Source organism: Panthera onca, chromosome C2 (assembly GCF_046562875.1).
Source record: "Panthera onca isolate mPanOnc1 chromosome C2, mPanOnc1 haplotype 2, whole genome shotgun sequence".
NCBI lineage: Eukaryota > Metazoa > Chordata > Mammalia > Carnivora > Felidae > Panthera > Panthera onca.
The window spans coordinates 70,249,845-70,266,971 of NC_138347.1; the positions used below are offsets into that span (position 1 = coordinate 70,249,845).

The window sequence follows — 17,127 nt, forward strand, 5'->3', positions numbered from 1 at the left end:
GTCATTGTACATTTGTCCAAACCCACAGAACATGCAATACCAAGAGTGAACCCAGAAGTTAACTATGGACTCTGGCTGACAATGATGTTCATGGACTATAATAAATATACCACTCTGGTGAGGGATGTTGAGGGTGGGGGGGCCATGGGGCTGGAATGGGGGGGTTCAGGGACAGGAATTATATGAAACACTGTACTTTATGCTCTATTTTGCTGTGAACCTAAATCTGCTCTGAAATGAAATAAAGTTTATTAATAAAAAAGGAAAAGAAAGAAAGAAAGAAAGAAAGAAGCAGGAATATAGGGGAGGAGTATTCCAAAGAGAGGAAATAGCATGTGCAAAGGGCCCCATAGTCAGAGTAACTGATTCAAGGTCATTTGGCTGGAATGCAGAGGCCAGGGGTGAGAGGTTTGGGGAGAGAGCAGTTCCAGAAGAGCCTGAGAATAAATCTTTGTCTCTTTGCCTCTTTGCCAAATGGACATGTAAAGCACAGAGGAGCCCATCGCTTGAAATCAAAACTGACATTCTAACCAGATTTGGAAATATTGCCTCAGTCATCGAAGGGGCCTTCTAACCTTTCTGCAGGGTGTTTCTTTCCTGCCATATCATTAGTCAAGTGAGCCAAGGGGTGTAAAACACCCTCAACACAGGGAACACAGGCTTATGCTGGAGGACCAAGAGACAAAAACTCTCATCCGTGCCCTGGTGACAGTTCTGAATTGTAACTGAGTCAGTTCCCATCCCTTGTGTCAATAAGCAGCTGTCAGCAGGGTAGTAATACCCAAACACAGTTCATGGGCACGAGGCAGAACAAGGAAACGTCACTTCAGGGCCGGACACAGTCAAGTGATTAAAAAATGCACATTAAACCACAAACATCTGCAAAATAGAAAGCCAAGAGAAACTTTCACCACCTCTGGCAAAAAAGCTGCATGGGCATGGGCAGAAGATGTGCATACCTGCACACATGGCCCCTAAAGCTTCACTGGGCCACAGGAAGTTCAATACTTTCATGGTGTTTCACCAAGACACTGAGCCAGAGGAAGAGCAAGCAGGTTGGGGCTGGAACAAGCCCCCCAAACTTGGTGCAATCCGCTAGCAGAAGCAGTTCACGCATGCTGACAGATAACCCAGATGGTGAGAAAACAGAACACGTTAGGGACTCCTTTTCAGGTGACATGAAGTGTCAGGGATGGCTGCCTTCTTCAAGGAATTCCATACATTTCTCAACTCATGCTTGGAAAAACAATGCAAGTCTGAGGTCTAAAAGAAATCAGGCGGGGTGCCTGGGTAGCTCAGTCAGTTAAGGTTAAGCGTCTGACTCTTGATTACAACTCAGGTCATGATCTCAACAGTTCCTGACTGAGCCCCATGTCAGGCTCTGCGCTGACAGTGTGGAGCCTGCTTGGAATTCTCTCTCTCTCTCCCTCTCTCTCTCTCCCTCCTCTGCTCATCCTCTCTCTCTCAAAATGAATAAACTTGAAAAAAAAAAAGTTCCTAATAAATACATAAATAAATAAACAAAAGAAATCAGGCAACAAGTAAAAACAAAAACAAACAAAAAAACCTCAAATTAACTCTGTGGGAGGCTGGGACAGGGGAGGGGGCAGAGTAGAAACTTCTAGCAGTGCCTGATTCCAGGGATGGGGAATTTTCCAACCTCTATAGGTACCTGTGGCAGCCCCTCCCTGGCCTGAGGCTCAAGACTGAACAGGGAGTGACCAAAAAGGCAAAATCAAGGGCTCTGAGCAAAAGGGGAGGAGTCCTTTATGAAAAATAGCACCGACCAGCCCAATGGAGGGCATCCTAGAGATCTCCCTTCCATTCCCACCTCCTTGCATTTTCCAGATGCTCTGCGGCCCAGAGAGGTCAGCTGGCCTCCACAGAGTCAGTTAGCAGCAGGCTTAGCTTGATTAGGACAACATGACTCTAAGTTGAGCTTCCCTGCTCTGCAGGGTACTGTCACTACTTCCCAAAGCACCAGGTACCAGGTAACAGAGCATGGGCCTCAGAATCAATCAGATCTGGTTCAAATTATGGCTCTACTCCTTATTAACAGTAAGTTTCATGAATCCTTGTCCTACTCCGTTTCCTTCTCCATAAGCAGGGGACAGCCCCCACTGCCAATACACTGAGGGGCTGTTGTGAGCATCAGAGATAATGTATGTAAAACATCTGGAGCATGGATGAGGGGTGAGCAAGGGCAGCAATTATTCTGTTTCTAGAGGTCCACAGAATTTGCATTCCTACAGAAAGTCTTGCCAGGGTAAAGCTGTCCCCCCAGCAATTCTGCAGCCGGGTCTCCATTTTAGATCAGAATGCTCACACCAGCGAAGGAATAAAGGACTCAGATCATGCTGCAGACTTTTTACTCAGCATGTAAACTTCCTTTGTTTGCTTTGAGACTCACTCATCCACCTATTTCTGAGAGGATATACAATGGTTTAAAAATCTAACATACAATACAAAATTAGAGAATCAAGGTTCAAACAGGAAGTCTGCCTGAAGGATGTGGAGGTTCTAGATGCTGAAACAAAAAGGGGAACGTACTGGGTGGCAAAGATCTTATTTTCTTGTCTAACTGTTGAAAGCAGCCCATAGAACCCTGTGCGGCCAGGATGCACCCAGCCAAGCTCAAACTGGCAGGTCACTTCTTTAAGCACGAACAACAGCAAAGTGGTGACTGGCAACCTGGAAGGCAGAAGACCTCGGCCACCCCTCCCCTGCACCCGAGGCCAGGGACAGGCCCAGTTTAGGGAGAGCAGGAAAGCAGTCCTTGTTCCAGTCTGAACCACTCATCACATTTTTATCCACACAATTTCAGAATAAACAACTTACAGTCAACTTCTAGTAAGTTCTGGAAGAACAAGAAAAGTAGTAAAGGGAAATTATTATTTTGACCAAGGAAGGTTCAAGAATAGATTTCTAGGTAAGGATAAGAAATTAAGAGCAGGAGCATTCCCTCATCTGGCCTAGCCAGATACAATGTGTTGCGGAAAAAATGCCTGCATTGATGACAGAGGTGTCCCTTAGCTGTGGACACTGTTAAATGACCTCTCACAGCAATGTGACCTGAGCGGGATAAAGACTTCCTCCCACTCGTAGAATCAGGGTCCTTGTCCTAAATGGAATCCTACATAGAAACAGTTTCCTTCTTTTTGCAAAGAACAGCTTTCTAAGAAATATAAAGTGGGCCACAGAGGTGGGATTTAGGGCCAGTCATATGAACATACTCCTAAATCACACAAGTTGATAACTAACAGTCTATCCCAGGAAAACCAGAGCAAGAAGGAAACCAGAACAAAGAGCCCCCTGTGAGCTGCGACACAGGCCTGCTTATCATCTCCAAGGGCTCAGGGTCGCTCCCTTCAGGGGAGGTAGGAGCACGGGGAGAGGTTGGGGGGCGGGGGGGGGGGGGGGTGGGCACACGCGCTGCCCAGCCAGCTCCAGCCTTCCTGACACCACTCTCCAGCCAGAGCTCACAGGCCTGTGGGCTCTGTCACAGTCAGTTTGCAGGATTCAGTGGAAGCACCTTTAATCTGCCCAAATCAGGAGGCAGCAGAAAACTCAGTAAACAAAGTAAGAAATGCTTAGGACTCTTAAAAAAACAACTCTCAAAATCTAATTATTATTACAAATCTAAATATCATTGAAATAAATGGTATCTGGGATTTACTTCAAATAATGGGAGAGAGTGGTTAGGCACACAAATCAGATCGTCTAGGAGTTGGTAACTGGCAAAGATGGACAACAGGTACGTGGGTTTAATTTCACTGTTCTACTTCCATATGTTTGAGCTGTTTCATTATAAGTAAAAAAAAAAAACAAAAACAAAACAGGGGCACTGGGGTGGCTCAGTTGGTGAAGCATCCAACTCTTGATTTTGGCTTAGGTCATGATCTCAAGGTTTCTGAGACTGAGCCCCACGTTGGGCTCTGCACCGACAGTGCGGAGCCTGCTTGGGATTCTCTCTCTGCCCCTTCCATACTCAAGTGCTCTCTCTTGCTCTCTCTCTAAATAAATTAAAAAAAAAAAAAAAAAAAGTAAAAACATCATACCAAATCATTGTGAAAATGTAGGTAAATATAAAATTAAAAAAAAAACAGAGAAAACAAAAACCACACATAATCCTATCACCAGAGACAACCACTGTTAACACTTCAGTCTATATACTTCCAATCTTTTCCACATACTTCTCTCTTTTGTTTGTCAAGTATGTTGTCATATGTTTATGCTGTTTTATTACTTGCTTTCCCTTCCTCTCTTACTTTATCAAGAATTATTCAAATCCTTGGGAATGCAAGCTGGGGCAGCCACTCTGGAAAACAGTACGGAGGTTCCTCAAAAAACTAAAAATAGAACTACCCTACCACCCAGCAATTGCACTACTAGGCATTTATCCATGGGATACAGGAGTGCTATTTCTAAGGAACACATGCACCCCAACGTTTATAGCAGCACTATCAACAATAGCCAAAGTATGGAAAGAGCCCAAATGTCCATCGATGGATGAATGGATAAAGAAGATGTGGTATATATGTACAACGGAGTATTACTCGGCAATCAGAAAGAATAAAATCTTGCCATTTGCAACTACGTGGATGGATCTGGAGGGTATTATGCTAAGTGAAATTAGTCAGTCAGAGAAAGACAAATATCATATGACTTCACTCATATGAGGACTTTAAGAGACAAAACAGATGAACATAAGGGAAGGGAAGCAAAAATAATATAAAAACAGGGAGGGGGACAAAACAGAAGAGACTCATAAATATGGAAAATAAACAGAGGGTTACTGGAGGGGTTGGGGGGGGATGGGCTAAATGGGTAAGGGGCATTAAGGCATCTACTCCTGCAATCATTGTTACACTATACGCTAAGTAATTTGGATGTAAATTTAAAAAAATAAAATTAAAAAAATTAAAAAAAAAAAGAATTATTCAGATCTTTAAATGTCCTTTAAGGGTATGATTGCTACATGGTCTTTTATCAAAAGGTAAGCCAAAATCTACTTCCAATATATGGTTTCTATAAGTAAGGGTGTGGTGAACTAGGAAGGATGACATTTGTTATAAATAGGTGATTCCAAGTAAGAAAAACTGCATGAAATGTCCCCAAGCAGAAACTGACAGTACACATGAAAAGAAATACTAAGAGAGCCACTGCTGGCTCATAGACTACATAATTCCCAGCAGTTAGGAACCTTCCAGGTACTCGCCATTGCAAAGGCCATGGTGGGAAGAAGAGGAAAATGTCAACACCTAAAACTGAAATACGCTCATAAAGTGAGCAATAATTCACACAGTACATTCACACAGTGGTTTAAGAAATCTGCCAGCATCTCTGAAATGCTGGAGTGTTGATATACTGAGTTTTCAAAGGGAAGAAGATTTGCATGGGCTTGGGGTGGTATGGGAAGGTTCTGTAAACACAAGAGTAGATCCTGCGGCTTCTCGGAGACCACTGTGCCTCAGGCATTCAACCATGGCCTTTCCGATCACTCTATCAGAATTAACATAACTGGACATGGCTTTGTTCTGTCACTGAGTTCTTTCCCTCAAGCCCTAAGGATGATTTCCTCCCCCATAAAAAGAAAATCCACAAAATCCTCGAGCTGGGGAGATAGACGAGAGGGATCCTGTTTTCCCTGCACTATTTGTCCCTGCCAAGAAGGAGATTCGGCAGAATATCTGCGAAGACAACGCCTCATATGATCAATGTCTGAATGCCAGTCAAAAATGTAATTTTTCTTTCTGAAGCAAATCCATAAATGGCCTATATTGTGACACACTGTAAAGACTGAGAGCTGAACACATTCCAGCCATGTTCCGTCTGGCTTTCCTGGGCTGCTACAAACCACCAGAGGCCTCTGAACCAAACTGTTTAGCTCTGGCCCAGCAGCCAGGAAGGGAGGCGCAGCCACCGCAAGGCCATCTCCTCTAGGGGTGGCCCCGAGAACACAGTGAATGACGACAGAGCTGCAGGGGGACCAAGAAGGGAACCGCAGACGACTACGCTTTCTTCCCATTTTTTCCTTCCCCTTATCCCTCCCTGTCTACCATTTCAGTTTTTTATCTCAGAAAGGACAACTGTGGCTCTCTTATCACCAGGTCAAGGATGGAGTGGAGAAAAAGTGGGTCTGTGACACACTGGACACGTGCTGAGGTCAGAAACTATGTAAGTGGTTAATTAAGTGCTTACCACTTGGTAAACGAACAGCAGCCTCTCCAAACTGAGTTTTAGCCCCTCCCCCAAACATGGGGGTCCCAGCGATCGCCCTACTGCTGAGCCACCGAAATTTTCAAGAGGGCATGCTCAGTGATGAGCACTCTGAAAAAATTGTGAAAGTATGTGTTGGAATGGCAAATTCAAGAGTGATATTTTTTAAAAATCTTGCTGTTATTGAGTTGTTTTGATAGTAGAAAACTAGTTTAGGAATAAGTTATTACCTAACAAGTGTCAGGGCGGATGTGGAGAAAAAGGAACTCTCATGCACTGTTGGTGAGAATAGAAATTGGTAGAGCCACTGGAAAATCATAGGGAAGTTCCTTAAAAAGTGAAAAATATAAATACCATATCATCCAGTAATTCTACTACTGTATTGACCAAAGAAAATGAAAACACTTGAAAAGATCTATGTGTTCTATGTTTAATGCAGCATTATTTACAGTGCCAAGATATGGGGACACCCCAAGTGTCCACTGAGAGATGAATGGATAAAGAGGAAATGGTGTGTGCACACACACATACACATATAATGGAATATTATTCAGCTACAAAAAAAGAATGATATCTTGACACTTGCAACAACATGGATGGGCCTCGAGGGTATAACGCTAAATGAAAGAAGTCGGACAGAGAAAGACACATACCATATGATGTCACTTACATGTGGAATTTAAAAAACAAATCAAATGAACAAACAAATAAACAAAAAGCAGAAATAGACCCAGAGAACAAGCTGATGATTGCCAGAGAGGAGGGCAGTGGGAGAATGGGCCAAATGAGTGAAGGGTCGTGGGAGGTATGGGCTTCCAGTTCTGGGAAGAATAATGTACGGAGATCAAAGGCACAGCATAGGGAATGTAGTCAGTGGTATTATAACACATACTATGATGACAGAGGGTAGCTACTCTTGTGATGAACACAGCATAATACATATGTTTATCAAATCACTATGTTGTACACCTGAAATTAATGCACCATGTGTCAACTATACTTCAATTAAAACAAAAAGCTATCACCAACGTTCCATTTATCTATTTCACTGGGACTGGAACCTCTCAGAGCATGGGTTCATTTCTGACCTAGGTCTGTGTCCTCCCTCTGGATTCATACACCACAGAAAAGCTGGAGAAAAACAAATAGAAATGCAACCTGAGATGACATGCAGTTCTCTTTTTCAGCCAGATTCGCTAATCCAGCAATCTTTAAGGTTGGCCAAAACTGGGCCAGAAGGCTCAACAGGCCTCATGCATAGGGCTTGAACTTTACCTTTTCCCACCAAAAGAAGCAAGAGTCTAATGCATAAATGCAGAACAGCTGTCTTCTGGCAAAGACAGCGTCCCGTCACACACACATGGCCACACCCTGAAACAGAGACATACACCCGCCCCGACCCATCACTGAGCTCCAGCTGACTTGACTGCTGTAGGTTTCCCCAAAGGTCCCTGAGCTCACCCTCGGATGTAAGAATGGACACGAACCACAGGCTGGGGTGGCTCAAAATCTGCCATCTCCTACCGGCAGGGCCAACGCCCGCCCACATGTAAAGATGAAACAGAAAGAAAAGTTACCTTGCAGACAGCCGCCTGGAGTATTGCATCAAAGCCTCCTTCGGGAGCATCGCGGTTCCGGGACACCCTCTGTTTCCGAACCTCCTCATTGAAGCTGTCAACTCTGTCTGTAAGGGGCAGCAGATGGCGGAACCCAAAGGATGGGACGCAGTTTGGAAATAATTTGTAACTAGAGAGAAAGAAGAGAAGAGTCACTTTCCATCACTGTAGGTAAATCTTAAGCAACCAAGTACTCTGTGTGTTCACTGAGTGCCTTGAGCAGCAGTAATGAATATTTACCCAGCACCTACTGTGTGCCCCTGGGACACACAAAGAGAGAGACAACATGGTTCTTACTCTACAAAGGCCAAGCCCTACACCACAGGCAAGTCAGCATATCCAGGTTGTATGTGAATGGAATGGGCAAATGGTTCGAAAAAAGGAGATAATAGCAGACTACTGCTGTCAGAGGAATACGTCACAGAGATGCCCTGCCATGGGCCTTGAAAGATGGGAGGGACCAGTGGCATGGGCACCATGGCCTGGGCAGCACAGCAGGGAAGGATCTTTTGGGCTAAGAAAGGTGGGCAGTGTCGAGTGAGAGCAGCCTGAACAGAGGTACTGTATGAAAGCAGCTTCCCACATCAACTCTGCTGCTGCCATGTGTTAAAAGATCACATAGAATCCCTTTGAGTGAACCCACTCAGAGACGCGCAGGACATCCTGGCACATGAGCAAAAGCTAGTGGAACAGGAATGAAGACATTCTATCTGCTACTTCATTCATTTATAAATATTGTGATGATAAGCCACCAGCTCTCCTAAATGCAACAGAGATCACTCAGAAGCTAACTGTCCTCAGATGGAAAATTAGATGTGGCAATTTGGGAAGAGGCAAGTATTGCATCTCAATAGTAAGTTAATGCCACATCTTTCTCCTGCAATACTGGGCGATCTCATCTTCAGTCTGCAGTAGAGATCCTGAGTGGTTCCATCCCTGGAGGAAATTAGATTCCAATTACAGATCTAGGAGTCTCAGCTTGACATGCAGTCGCTGACACAGGAAGAGAGGCCTTCCATTGTTTCACCAGTGGATTCTCGAGGGGAGAGGGAAGAGGGTCCTGGCCAGAGAGAAGCACACATGCAAGAGCCCCGTGGCAGGAGAGAACACAGGGAGCCCAAGAACAAGGAAGGCCAGTGAAGCTGCAGCGGGGGCAGACAAGGTGAGGATGGGCCAAGGGGAGGCTGAGAAGGCAGACTGAAAGAGACTGTGCAAGTTTGTGGCCACGTTAAGAAAGCCTCTCTTTTAGAACAAAAGATGGAAAAAAAAAAAAAAAACAACAACAACACTAACAGAGAGGCATGGGCGGGGGTGGGGTGGTTATAATCCAACTTAAGCCATGTGCATGGAGAGGGAAACAGGCTTAGCAACTGCTAGGGAATCCTGCCTAACTGCAGCCAAGAAGCAGCAGCCAGGGCAGGTCTGGACAGGTTCCCTTCCTCCAAACAAGAGGCAAACTTTGGCTTTCTAAGAGGCCATTCCACTCTCCTTCAGTACCTACAGTGCCTGCTCCATCCACCAGTCACCGCAGCAAACCGGCTCTGGACAGAGTCAACCCCACTGCCATTCTGGCCACGACTCTCTCTGGATGGGGGCGGGAGCTACAGGCTTCATCCATCTGCCTTCCCTTGGCTTCACTCTCTCCTTCTTCCTCAGACTTCACTTGTACCTTGTGCTTGGACAGGACAGACTTTTCTATATATGATCTGGACCATCAAATTTTTTATTCCCATCTCATTTTTCCATGAAGAGAAGGTCACGGAAATTATATTCCCGGAGAGAAGAAGGAAATGAGCTGAGGTCCTATTGGTAGTTATTTGACAAATGGACAGGTGCAGGAGGAAGCAAACACACAAATTTTCCCTTCCTTCAAGCCGCTCCTCCTCTCTGTGTGGTTCTGATCTACTATGCAGGACTTAGGGAATGTGATTGTTGTCACAGTTGACCGAGTGGGTTGAGGAGAGAAAGGAGAGGAAAAGAATGATAACTGCTGTTCAGTGAGAAAGCCAGGGAAGCTGTGAAAAGCTCACCAAAATTAGCTTGGCATTTTTTTACCTTTCCCCTTTTATTCGTGCTAACAACATTAAGTAGATATATTTTTACTTGGAGAATTACTATTAAATAATCAGGAAATAGAAAATGTGTTTGCCAGAGAGAAGCCTTCATGGCAGAGAATTTACTACAACCAAATCAGTCATCTCTTCGAGGAAAACAGCTTTGTCACACAGATCCTGCCGCATGTCCCATAGTCACTAAAATACGATGTCCCCTGTGACTATTTAATTTAACCTCTGGCAGAACTGAGTGAACTGAAGGTCTGGGCACTTGGGGGTCTAACTCCAGGAAATGCTCCAACCCCCACCCTGTGTCTGTCTGTAGAGCCCTGTTTGGGGCCATGTATAGGGAGTTATTCCATCAAGGATTATAACCAAGAAGGTAAGTAAAATATATATGCTTAAGTTGCTTGGGGGAGCATGTACATATGAAAAGTGATTCCAATTTGAAGACGCTAGACCCAGGCAAATCCAGAAGACAATCTATGGCTTCAGGACAATATTGTGGGACAAGCTGACTGGAAACAGCTCCGTCTTAGTCTAAATACAGAACTGCCAGATAACATATAATTTTTCAAAATGCTCATATGTAAATGTTAATATGGAAGCTTAGCAGGGAAATCCCAGCTGCCAGAGATGAAGGAAAAAAAAAAAACATTCAACAAATGAGTACAGTTACGAGATGAGGTGGGCCTGGAGTAAGAGCTCATGCCAAAGAGCTCCCGGATGTGCCAGGACCCGACAGAGGTCCTAAGGGTTGGGGGCATGATTCTAACGGGGACGGATGAAGCACTGGAACAGGGCTCTCTTCATAAAGCTAAGCTCTACAAAGAGCTGCCCTGTCACCAAAATGAAAGACACAAATTCCAGCCACTAGCCTGGGAAAGAAGCAAGGAAGAGCCATTCTGGGCCGAGAGCAAGATGAATCACCCATAAAAATTGTTAACTCCAGGCTCGAGCAAGTCAGGATTCACTACTTTATGGTGAAGGAACCCCCAAAGGAACAATAAACAGGAAAACTAGTCCCATCGAAACCCGGAGGATCCAGGCAAACACATAACTGCCCTACAAGGATGGGGCTGTGATCCTCACCCAGAAAACCACTTCGGATGAAGAGGAGCTTATGACAAACTTATGGATCCCGTGAGAAACAAACCACCATGAAGGAATGTCCACAAATGCAACAAACTGAATGATGTGCCGTTCAAGAAACAGAGATAACAGAATGATTTGAAGCACTGTAAACGCAAGGATATTTAAAACATTAAAGGAGAGGAAAGAATACATACCAAAAGTCAGAACAGGATATTATTAGAAGAAAAAAAACAAGGCTGTGAAAACAAAACAATATAAAAAACAGAAGTTTGGAAAAAGAACCAAATAAAAACTATAGTCAGTGAAATTCAAATATGAAACTTCAGTGTATGGACTAACCAACTAAAAACCAAAATGGTAAACTAGAAGAAATTTCTTACTAGGGAAATTAGCGTTAGAAAATGAAGAGGAGAGGAGCCCCTCAGTGGCTCAGTCAGTTAAGTGTCTGACTCTTGATCTTGGCTCAGGTCATGATCTTACAGGTCATGGGCTCAAGCCCCAGGTCGGGCTCAGCACCGACAGTGCAGAGTCTGCTTGCCTGCTTGGGATCCTCTCTCCCCCACTCTTTCCCTTCCCCAACTCGTGTGCACGTGTGCATATTCTCTCAGAAATAAATAATAAACATCTTTTTAAAAAAGAAAGAAAATTAAGAAGATAGAGGAATCAAAGAGAAAATGTCTGAGAATTTTCAAGGATAAAGACGTATTCTCCGATTAAACAAGCAGACCAGATTCTGAGCAATGTAAATAAAAGCAAAACCAATCTAGACACATTCAAATGTGTATCATTATAGAATATGAAAAGCACAGGAAAATATTAAAAGCCACCAGAGAGAAGGAAAACCATTAGATGGACAGCCACCTTCTCATCAGCCACAGGACATGCCAGAAGACAATGAAATAACACCATCAAGGTGATGAAGGAATACTATGACCCTTGGAAGAAACACAGGGAGGGTAAGGGAAAACATAAATGATGAAGGATGAACTATGTCAGTTTACTTGCCCAGATTTTTGCATGTGTATTTCCATTTTTGTTGTGTGGTGAGAACATTTAAGATCTACTCACTCTCTTCCAAGTATACAAGTGCATGTTCCAAGTATAATATCGTTAACTAGCATCACCGTGCCATACGCCACATCCCCAGGACATACTCATCTTATAACTGGAAGTCTGTACCTTTTGACCAACATCTCCATGTTCCCCCCACCTCCCAGCAATTACCAGTCTACTCTGTTTCCGTGAGTTTGGCTTTGTTAGGTCCCACCTAAATGAGACATGACATGTATTTCAACAACAGCCCGATACCTCGAGCAAAAGGAAATGTCTTCAGGGCCGGGGATAACAGGCTGCATTAATCCTTCAAATCCTCCATCAGTAAATCCCACATGACTTTTCCCAGTGACACTCTTCCTGTTACTCAAAATAGCAAGTAAACAGATCTTTAATCTGGTGATTAAATGATACTGTGCCTTTTTTCCGATTATGGCAGCCCTGTTACTACTCCTTACTCCAGTCCTGGCATTTCTAGCACATTCTAAGATAGGAAGGGATGAATCTAGGATTTTGATCCTTTGGCAAAAACGTCTGGAGCAGGAGGAGGGACAAACCTCAGGAAAGCCCCATGAAAAACCAGCTCTCTTTTCTCTGAGGTGTCCTACATAGGTGATTAAGTCACTCCTGACTCTATCTTCCCAAAACTTCCTGGGGGCTCTTGCTGTTCCCACTCCCTCAGGGGAGAAAAATCCAACTGAAGGGGCCATCGGAGCTTGAGGAGAACCCCATGACTCTCCTCTGCGCACTAGCTGAAGGAAAAGAATAGACGAGGATCGCAGGCAGTGTGCACCGGGCCAGGGATGAAAGGCAGACAAGGGAGGCGGGCCAGCTGTGCGACATGAAGAGTGGTAAGGACAGCAGCGGCCGAGCATGTGGTACAAGCCCAGCTCCAATACACCTGCCCGCTGTTCTAGAAAACCTGGAAATCCTGGCTATTCTTGGTCAAATCTTCTAACAAAGCACACACAGGCTGGATCAGGTATAGGGACAGCCACCGTTCGCTGTTCTCCCCAGGAACAGCGGGAATCTCTGGGACCCAGGACACCACATGCATTCCACTGCCTGGCCGTGCGGAGATAAACCTCAGCCTGCTCACTGAGCCAGAATGACTCCCCGATGCGGTGCCCAGCTTACAGAAGAGAGATTTGCATGACTCAGCCCTGCTGTTTCCTTCAGAACTCCCGTTCTTCACTAGATTTCCTACCTTGTGAGTCTTTCAGGGTGCCTGTGCTCACTGAGAAGACTTTTAAGTCTACAATTGGTTCTGCCTTCCAGGCCTTCAAGAGGGACTCTGGATAAATTGTGTGTGATAACCCTGAATATCTGAATGCTGAGTCTCCAGAGATAGTCCCCTCCATCCTCTCTGGGCTGCCAATCTAGCACATCTTACAGTGAGTGGATGGTCCTGGGGAAGTGACCGTGGAGATACACCCTGTCTGTCCAGAAACAGGGCCCAATCAGAAGGCAGAGGTGAAAAGAAGCAGACAGAATCACTCTTAGGGATGAATTGAAAAAGGCTTTGGTTAAGCTGCTGTTGTACCTGGTAAGAAGCAAAACTCCAACAACAGGTCACAGCACTGAGACTCAGCTGAAAAGGCCTTGGAGACGGGACCAAAGTAATAATAATGCCAGAGGCCACCTGTGGCCAGGAGGAAGCTAAACCCAGCAAATGATGACACCTAGGCCTCTTCACAGTTAAGGACTTTAGAATTGCTTTTGTATTTAAACCTTTTTCTTATCTATTGTCTTCCCCACCATTGTGTCAGTTCCCAACCCCTGGGGAACACCTAAGGGAGCTTCTAGGAGATTTACAGAAAATTAGGAAAGATTCCGGAAAACATACATTACCAGCATAAACACCACTGCATCCTGACCACCCAGCCCAACCCAGGCCTGGGAGCTGTTGAGGTTGTGGAAGATTAGCTGGGGAGCTGGGCAGGCTCAGGGGTTTAGGAACAGCTCTCTTCCCCCCAGGGGCAGCCAAGTAACCCAAGAACTGAAAATGCCACCACAGGTGGAAGGTCCTGGATCCGAGTCACTGCTGAAAGGAAAGCTGCCGTGGAAACCAGTTCAGGCCTCATCAGAGTTTGTACAAGCAAGAAAGATACTCTGATGGTGCTGAGCCACTGAGATTTGGGGGCTATGTTACTGTTGGATCACCTAACATTACCCTTAGGCAAGCGCCTTGAAGGTCAGGTCGTTTGGGGATGGGCGTTTGTCCTCAGACTCAGGTAAAGCCTCTGTGCGGTCATGTGATTTGAATGGGGGAAAAGCAAGCACCATATTAATGGGAATGCAGACTCTAAAACTAGTTTGTCTGGACTCTTACCCCAAATCCCCCTTACAAGTTGTGTAATCTTAGGTAAGTGGTTTATCCTAAGCCTTGGTTGGCTCACATAAATCTTGGAGACCTCAAAAGACTGCCATCAGACTTGAATGAGATAATCCACATGGTGCAAGGCATGTAGTACAGTGCCTGATGCTTGGTAAGAATCTGTCTTAGCAGCTTCTTATCTAGTAAGTATTCTGGGGTCTTACATCCCAAAGCCTAACTAAAGTTGTATGTGGGGATGAGAAAGAAAAACTTGGCAGTTACCACTCATTGTAATCCTGCCCACATCATCCTGACATTTACAGGAACACTCATAAGACTAGAAAGGAAACAAACCAACCTTGTAGAGGTTGCCTTGGGGGAGTTGGAGGCTGTGACCCTCCACCCCTCACACAAACGCACCATGGCAGAGTCCTGTCCACCAATCCTGTTTCCTCTTCTTCCTGAGCACAACTGAACTGGTTTCCAGCCTCATTGCTAGAACTCCATCGGGTCTGATAAAGTGCAGAAGTGGCAAAGGCTATTCACTGGTGGCCCATAAGCTCCTCCTATGAGCGTCTGCCCAGGCACAACAACCCTAAAAGCCACATGTAGAAGATGGAGGAGTACAGGGTGGGCAGAGCAAGGGTCCCTGAGTCACCGCGTGGAAGGGAGGTGTCCACTGGATTTAGGTAAGCAGGAAATAAGCTTCTATCACAACACACTTTTGGATTTATTTGTTGGAGCAGTTAGAAATTCCTGCTCTCTGATAATCTGTCAAATATTTTCCAATTCAAGTACTTGACTTATGTTGGAAAAAACAAAATCATACCTTTAAAACCCAGGACTTCATTTCATTTTGTCAAGGTAAGTTATATTTACATAACAACAGGGACAGATTTTGAATTCACTTATCCCCAAGCCTCAGTTCACCCCAAGCAAGAGGAAAGGTTACATAGGCATGTTCTGCCTGCTCCCTCCCTGAACCTGGGTGTCCACTTACTGAAAACATTGTCTCAAATCACTCAATGTAGAGGGACGCCTGGGTGGTTCCGTTGGATTAGCGTTTGACTCTTGGTTTCGGCTCAGGTCTTGATCTCACAGTTTTGTGAGTTCAAGCCCCACTCTGGGCTCTGCGCTGGCAGAATGGAGCCTGCTTGGGATTCTGTCTCTCTCCCTCTTTCTCTGCCCCTCCCCCACTCACACTGTCTATGTCTCTCTCAAAATGAATAAATAAGATTAAAAATAAATAAATATGGCACAAAAACAGACACTCAGATCAATGGAACAGAACAGAGAACCCAGAAATGGACCCACAAACATATGGCCAACTAATCTTTGACAAAGCAGCAAAGAATATCCAATGGAATAAAGACAGTCTCTTCAGCAAGTGGTGCTGGGAAAACTGGACAGCGACATGCAGAAAAATGAACCTGGACCACTTTCTTACCCCATACACAAAAATAAACTCAAAATGGTTGAAAGACCTAAACTTAAGACAGGAAGCCATCAAAATCCTCGAGGAGAAAGCAGGCAAAAACCTCTATGACCTCAGCCGCAGCAACTTCTTACTCAGCATGTCTCCGGAGGCAAGGGAAACAAAAGCAAAAATGAACTCTTGGGACCTCATCAAAATAAAAAGCTTCTGCACAGTGAAGGAAACAATCAGCAAAACTAAAAGGCAACCGACAGAATGGCAGAAGATATTTGCAAAGGTTTCGTATCCAAAATCTATAAAGAATTTATCAAACTCAACACCCAAAAAACAAATAATCCAGTGAAGAAATGGGCAAAAGACATGAATACACACTTCTCCAAAGGAGACATCCACACGGCTAACAGACATGTGAAAAAATGCTCAACATCACTCATCATCCGGGAAATACAAATCAAAACCACAATGAGATACTACCTCACACCTGTCAGAACGGCTAACATTAACAACTCAAGCAACAACAGATGTTGGCGAGGATGCGGAGAGAGAGGATCTCTTTTGCACTGCCAGTGGGAATGCAAACTGGTGCAGACACTCTGGAAAACAGTATGGAGGTTCCTCAAAAAATTAAAACTAGAACTACCCTATGACCTAGCAATTGCACTACTAGGTATCTATCCAAGGGATACAGGTGTGCTGTTTTGAAGGGGCACATGTAGCCCAAAGTTTACAGCAGTGTTATTGACAATAGCCAAAGTATGGAAAGAGCCCAAATGTCCATCGATGAATGAATGGATAAAGAAGATGTCATATACATACATATGTATATATATACATACATATGTATATATATACATATACATACATATGTATATATATACATATACATACATATGTATATATATACATATACATACATATACATACATATATGTATATACATATATATGTATATATATGTATGTATGTGTATGTATATGTATGTATATATATATGTATATATATGTATGTATATGTATGTATGTATATATACACACACGTATACACATATACATATACACATATATATACATACATACATATATATGTATATATACACACACATATACACATATACATATACACATATATATACATATACACATATATATACACACATACATACACATAAACACACACATACATAAAATGGAGTATTAGTCGGCAAACAGCAAAATGGAATTCTTGCCATTTGCAACTACGTGGATGGAACTAGAGGTATTATACTAAGTGAAATTCATCAGAGAAAGACAAATATCATATGACTTCACTCATATGTGGAATTTAAGATACAAAACAGAT

The 17,127-nt window shown here is 44.1% G+C and overlaps 1 protein-coding gene across 1 annotated transcript in view; it reads right to left on the bottom strand.

Moving 5' to 3' along the window:
- The window catches only part of ITGB5 (integrin subunit beta 5), a 121,443-nt gene that overhangs the window by 69,579 nt on the left and 34,737 nt on the right, over nt 1–17,127 (bottom strand). The window contains exon 5 of the mRNA XM_060639734.3: nt 7,797–7,965. Within this exon, the coding sequence (XP_060495717.2) occupies nt 7,797–7,965 (169 nt within the window). The remainder of the gene's footprint in view (nt 1–7,796; nt 7,966–17,127) is intronic.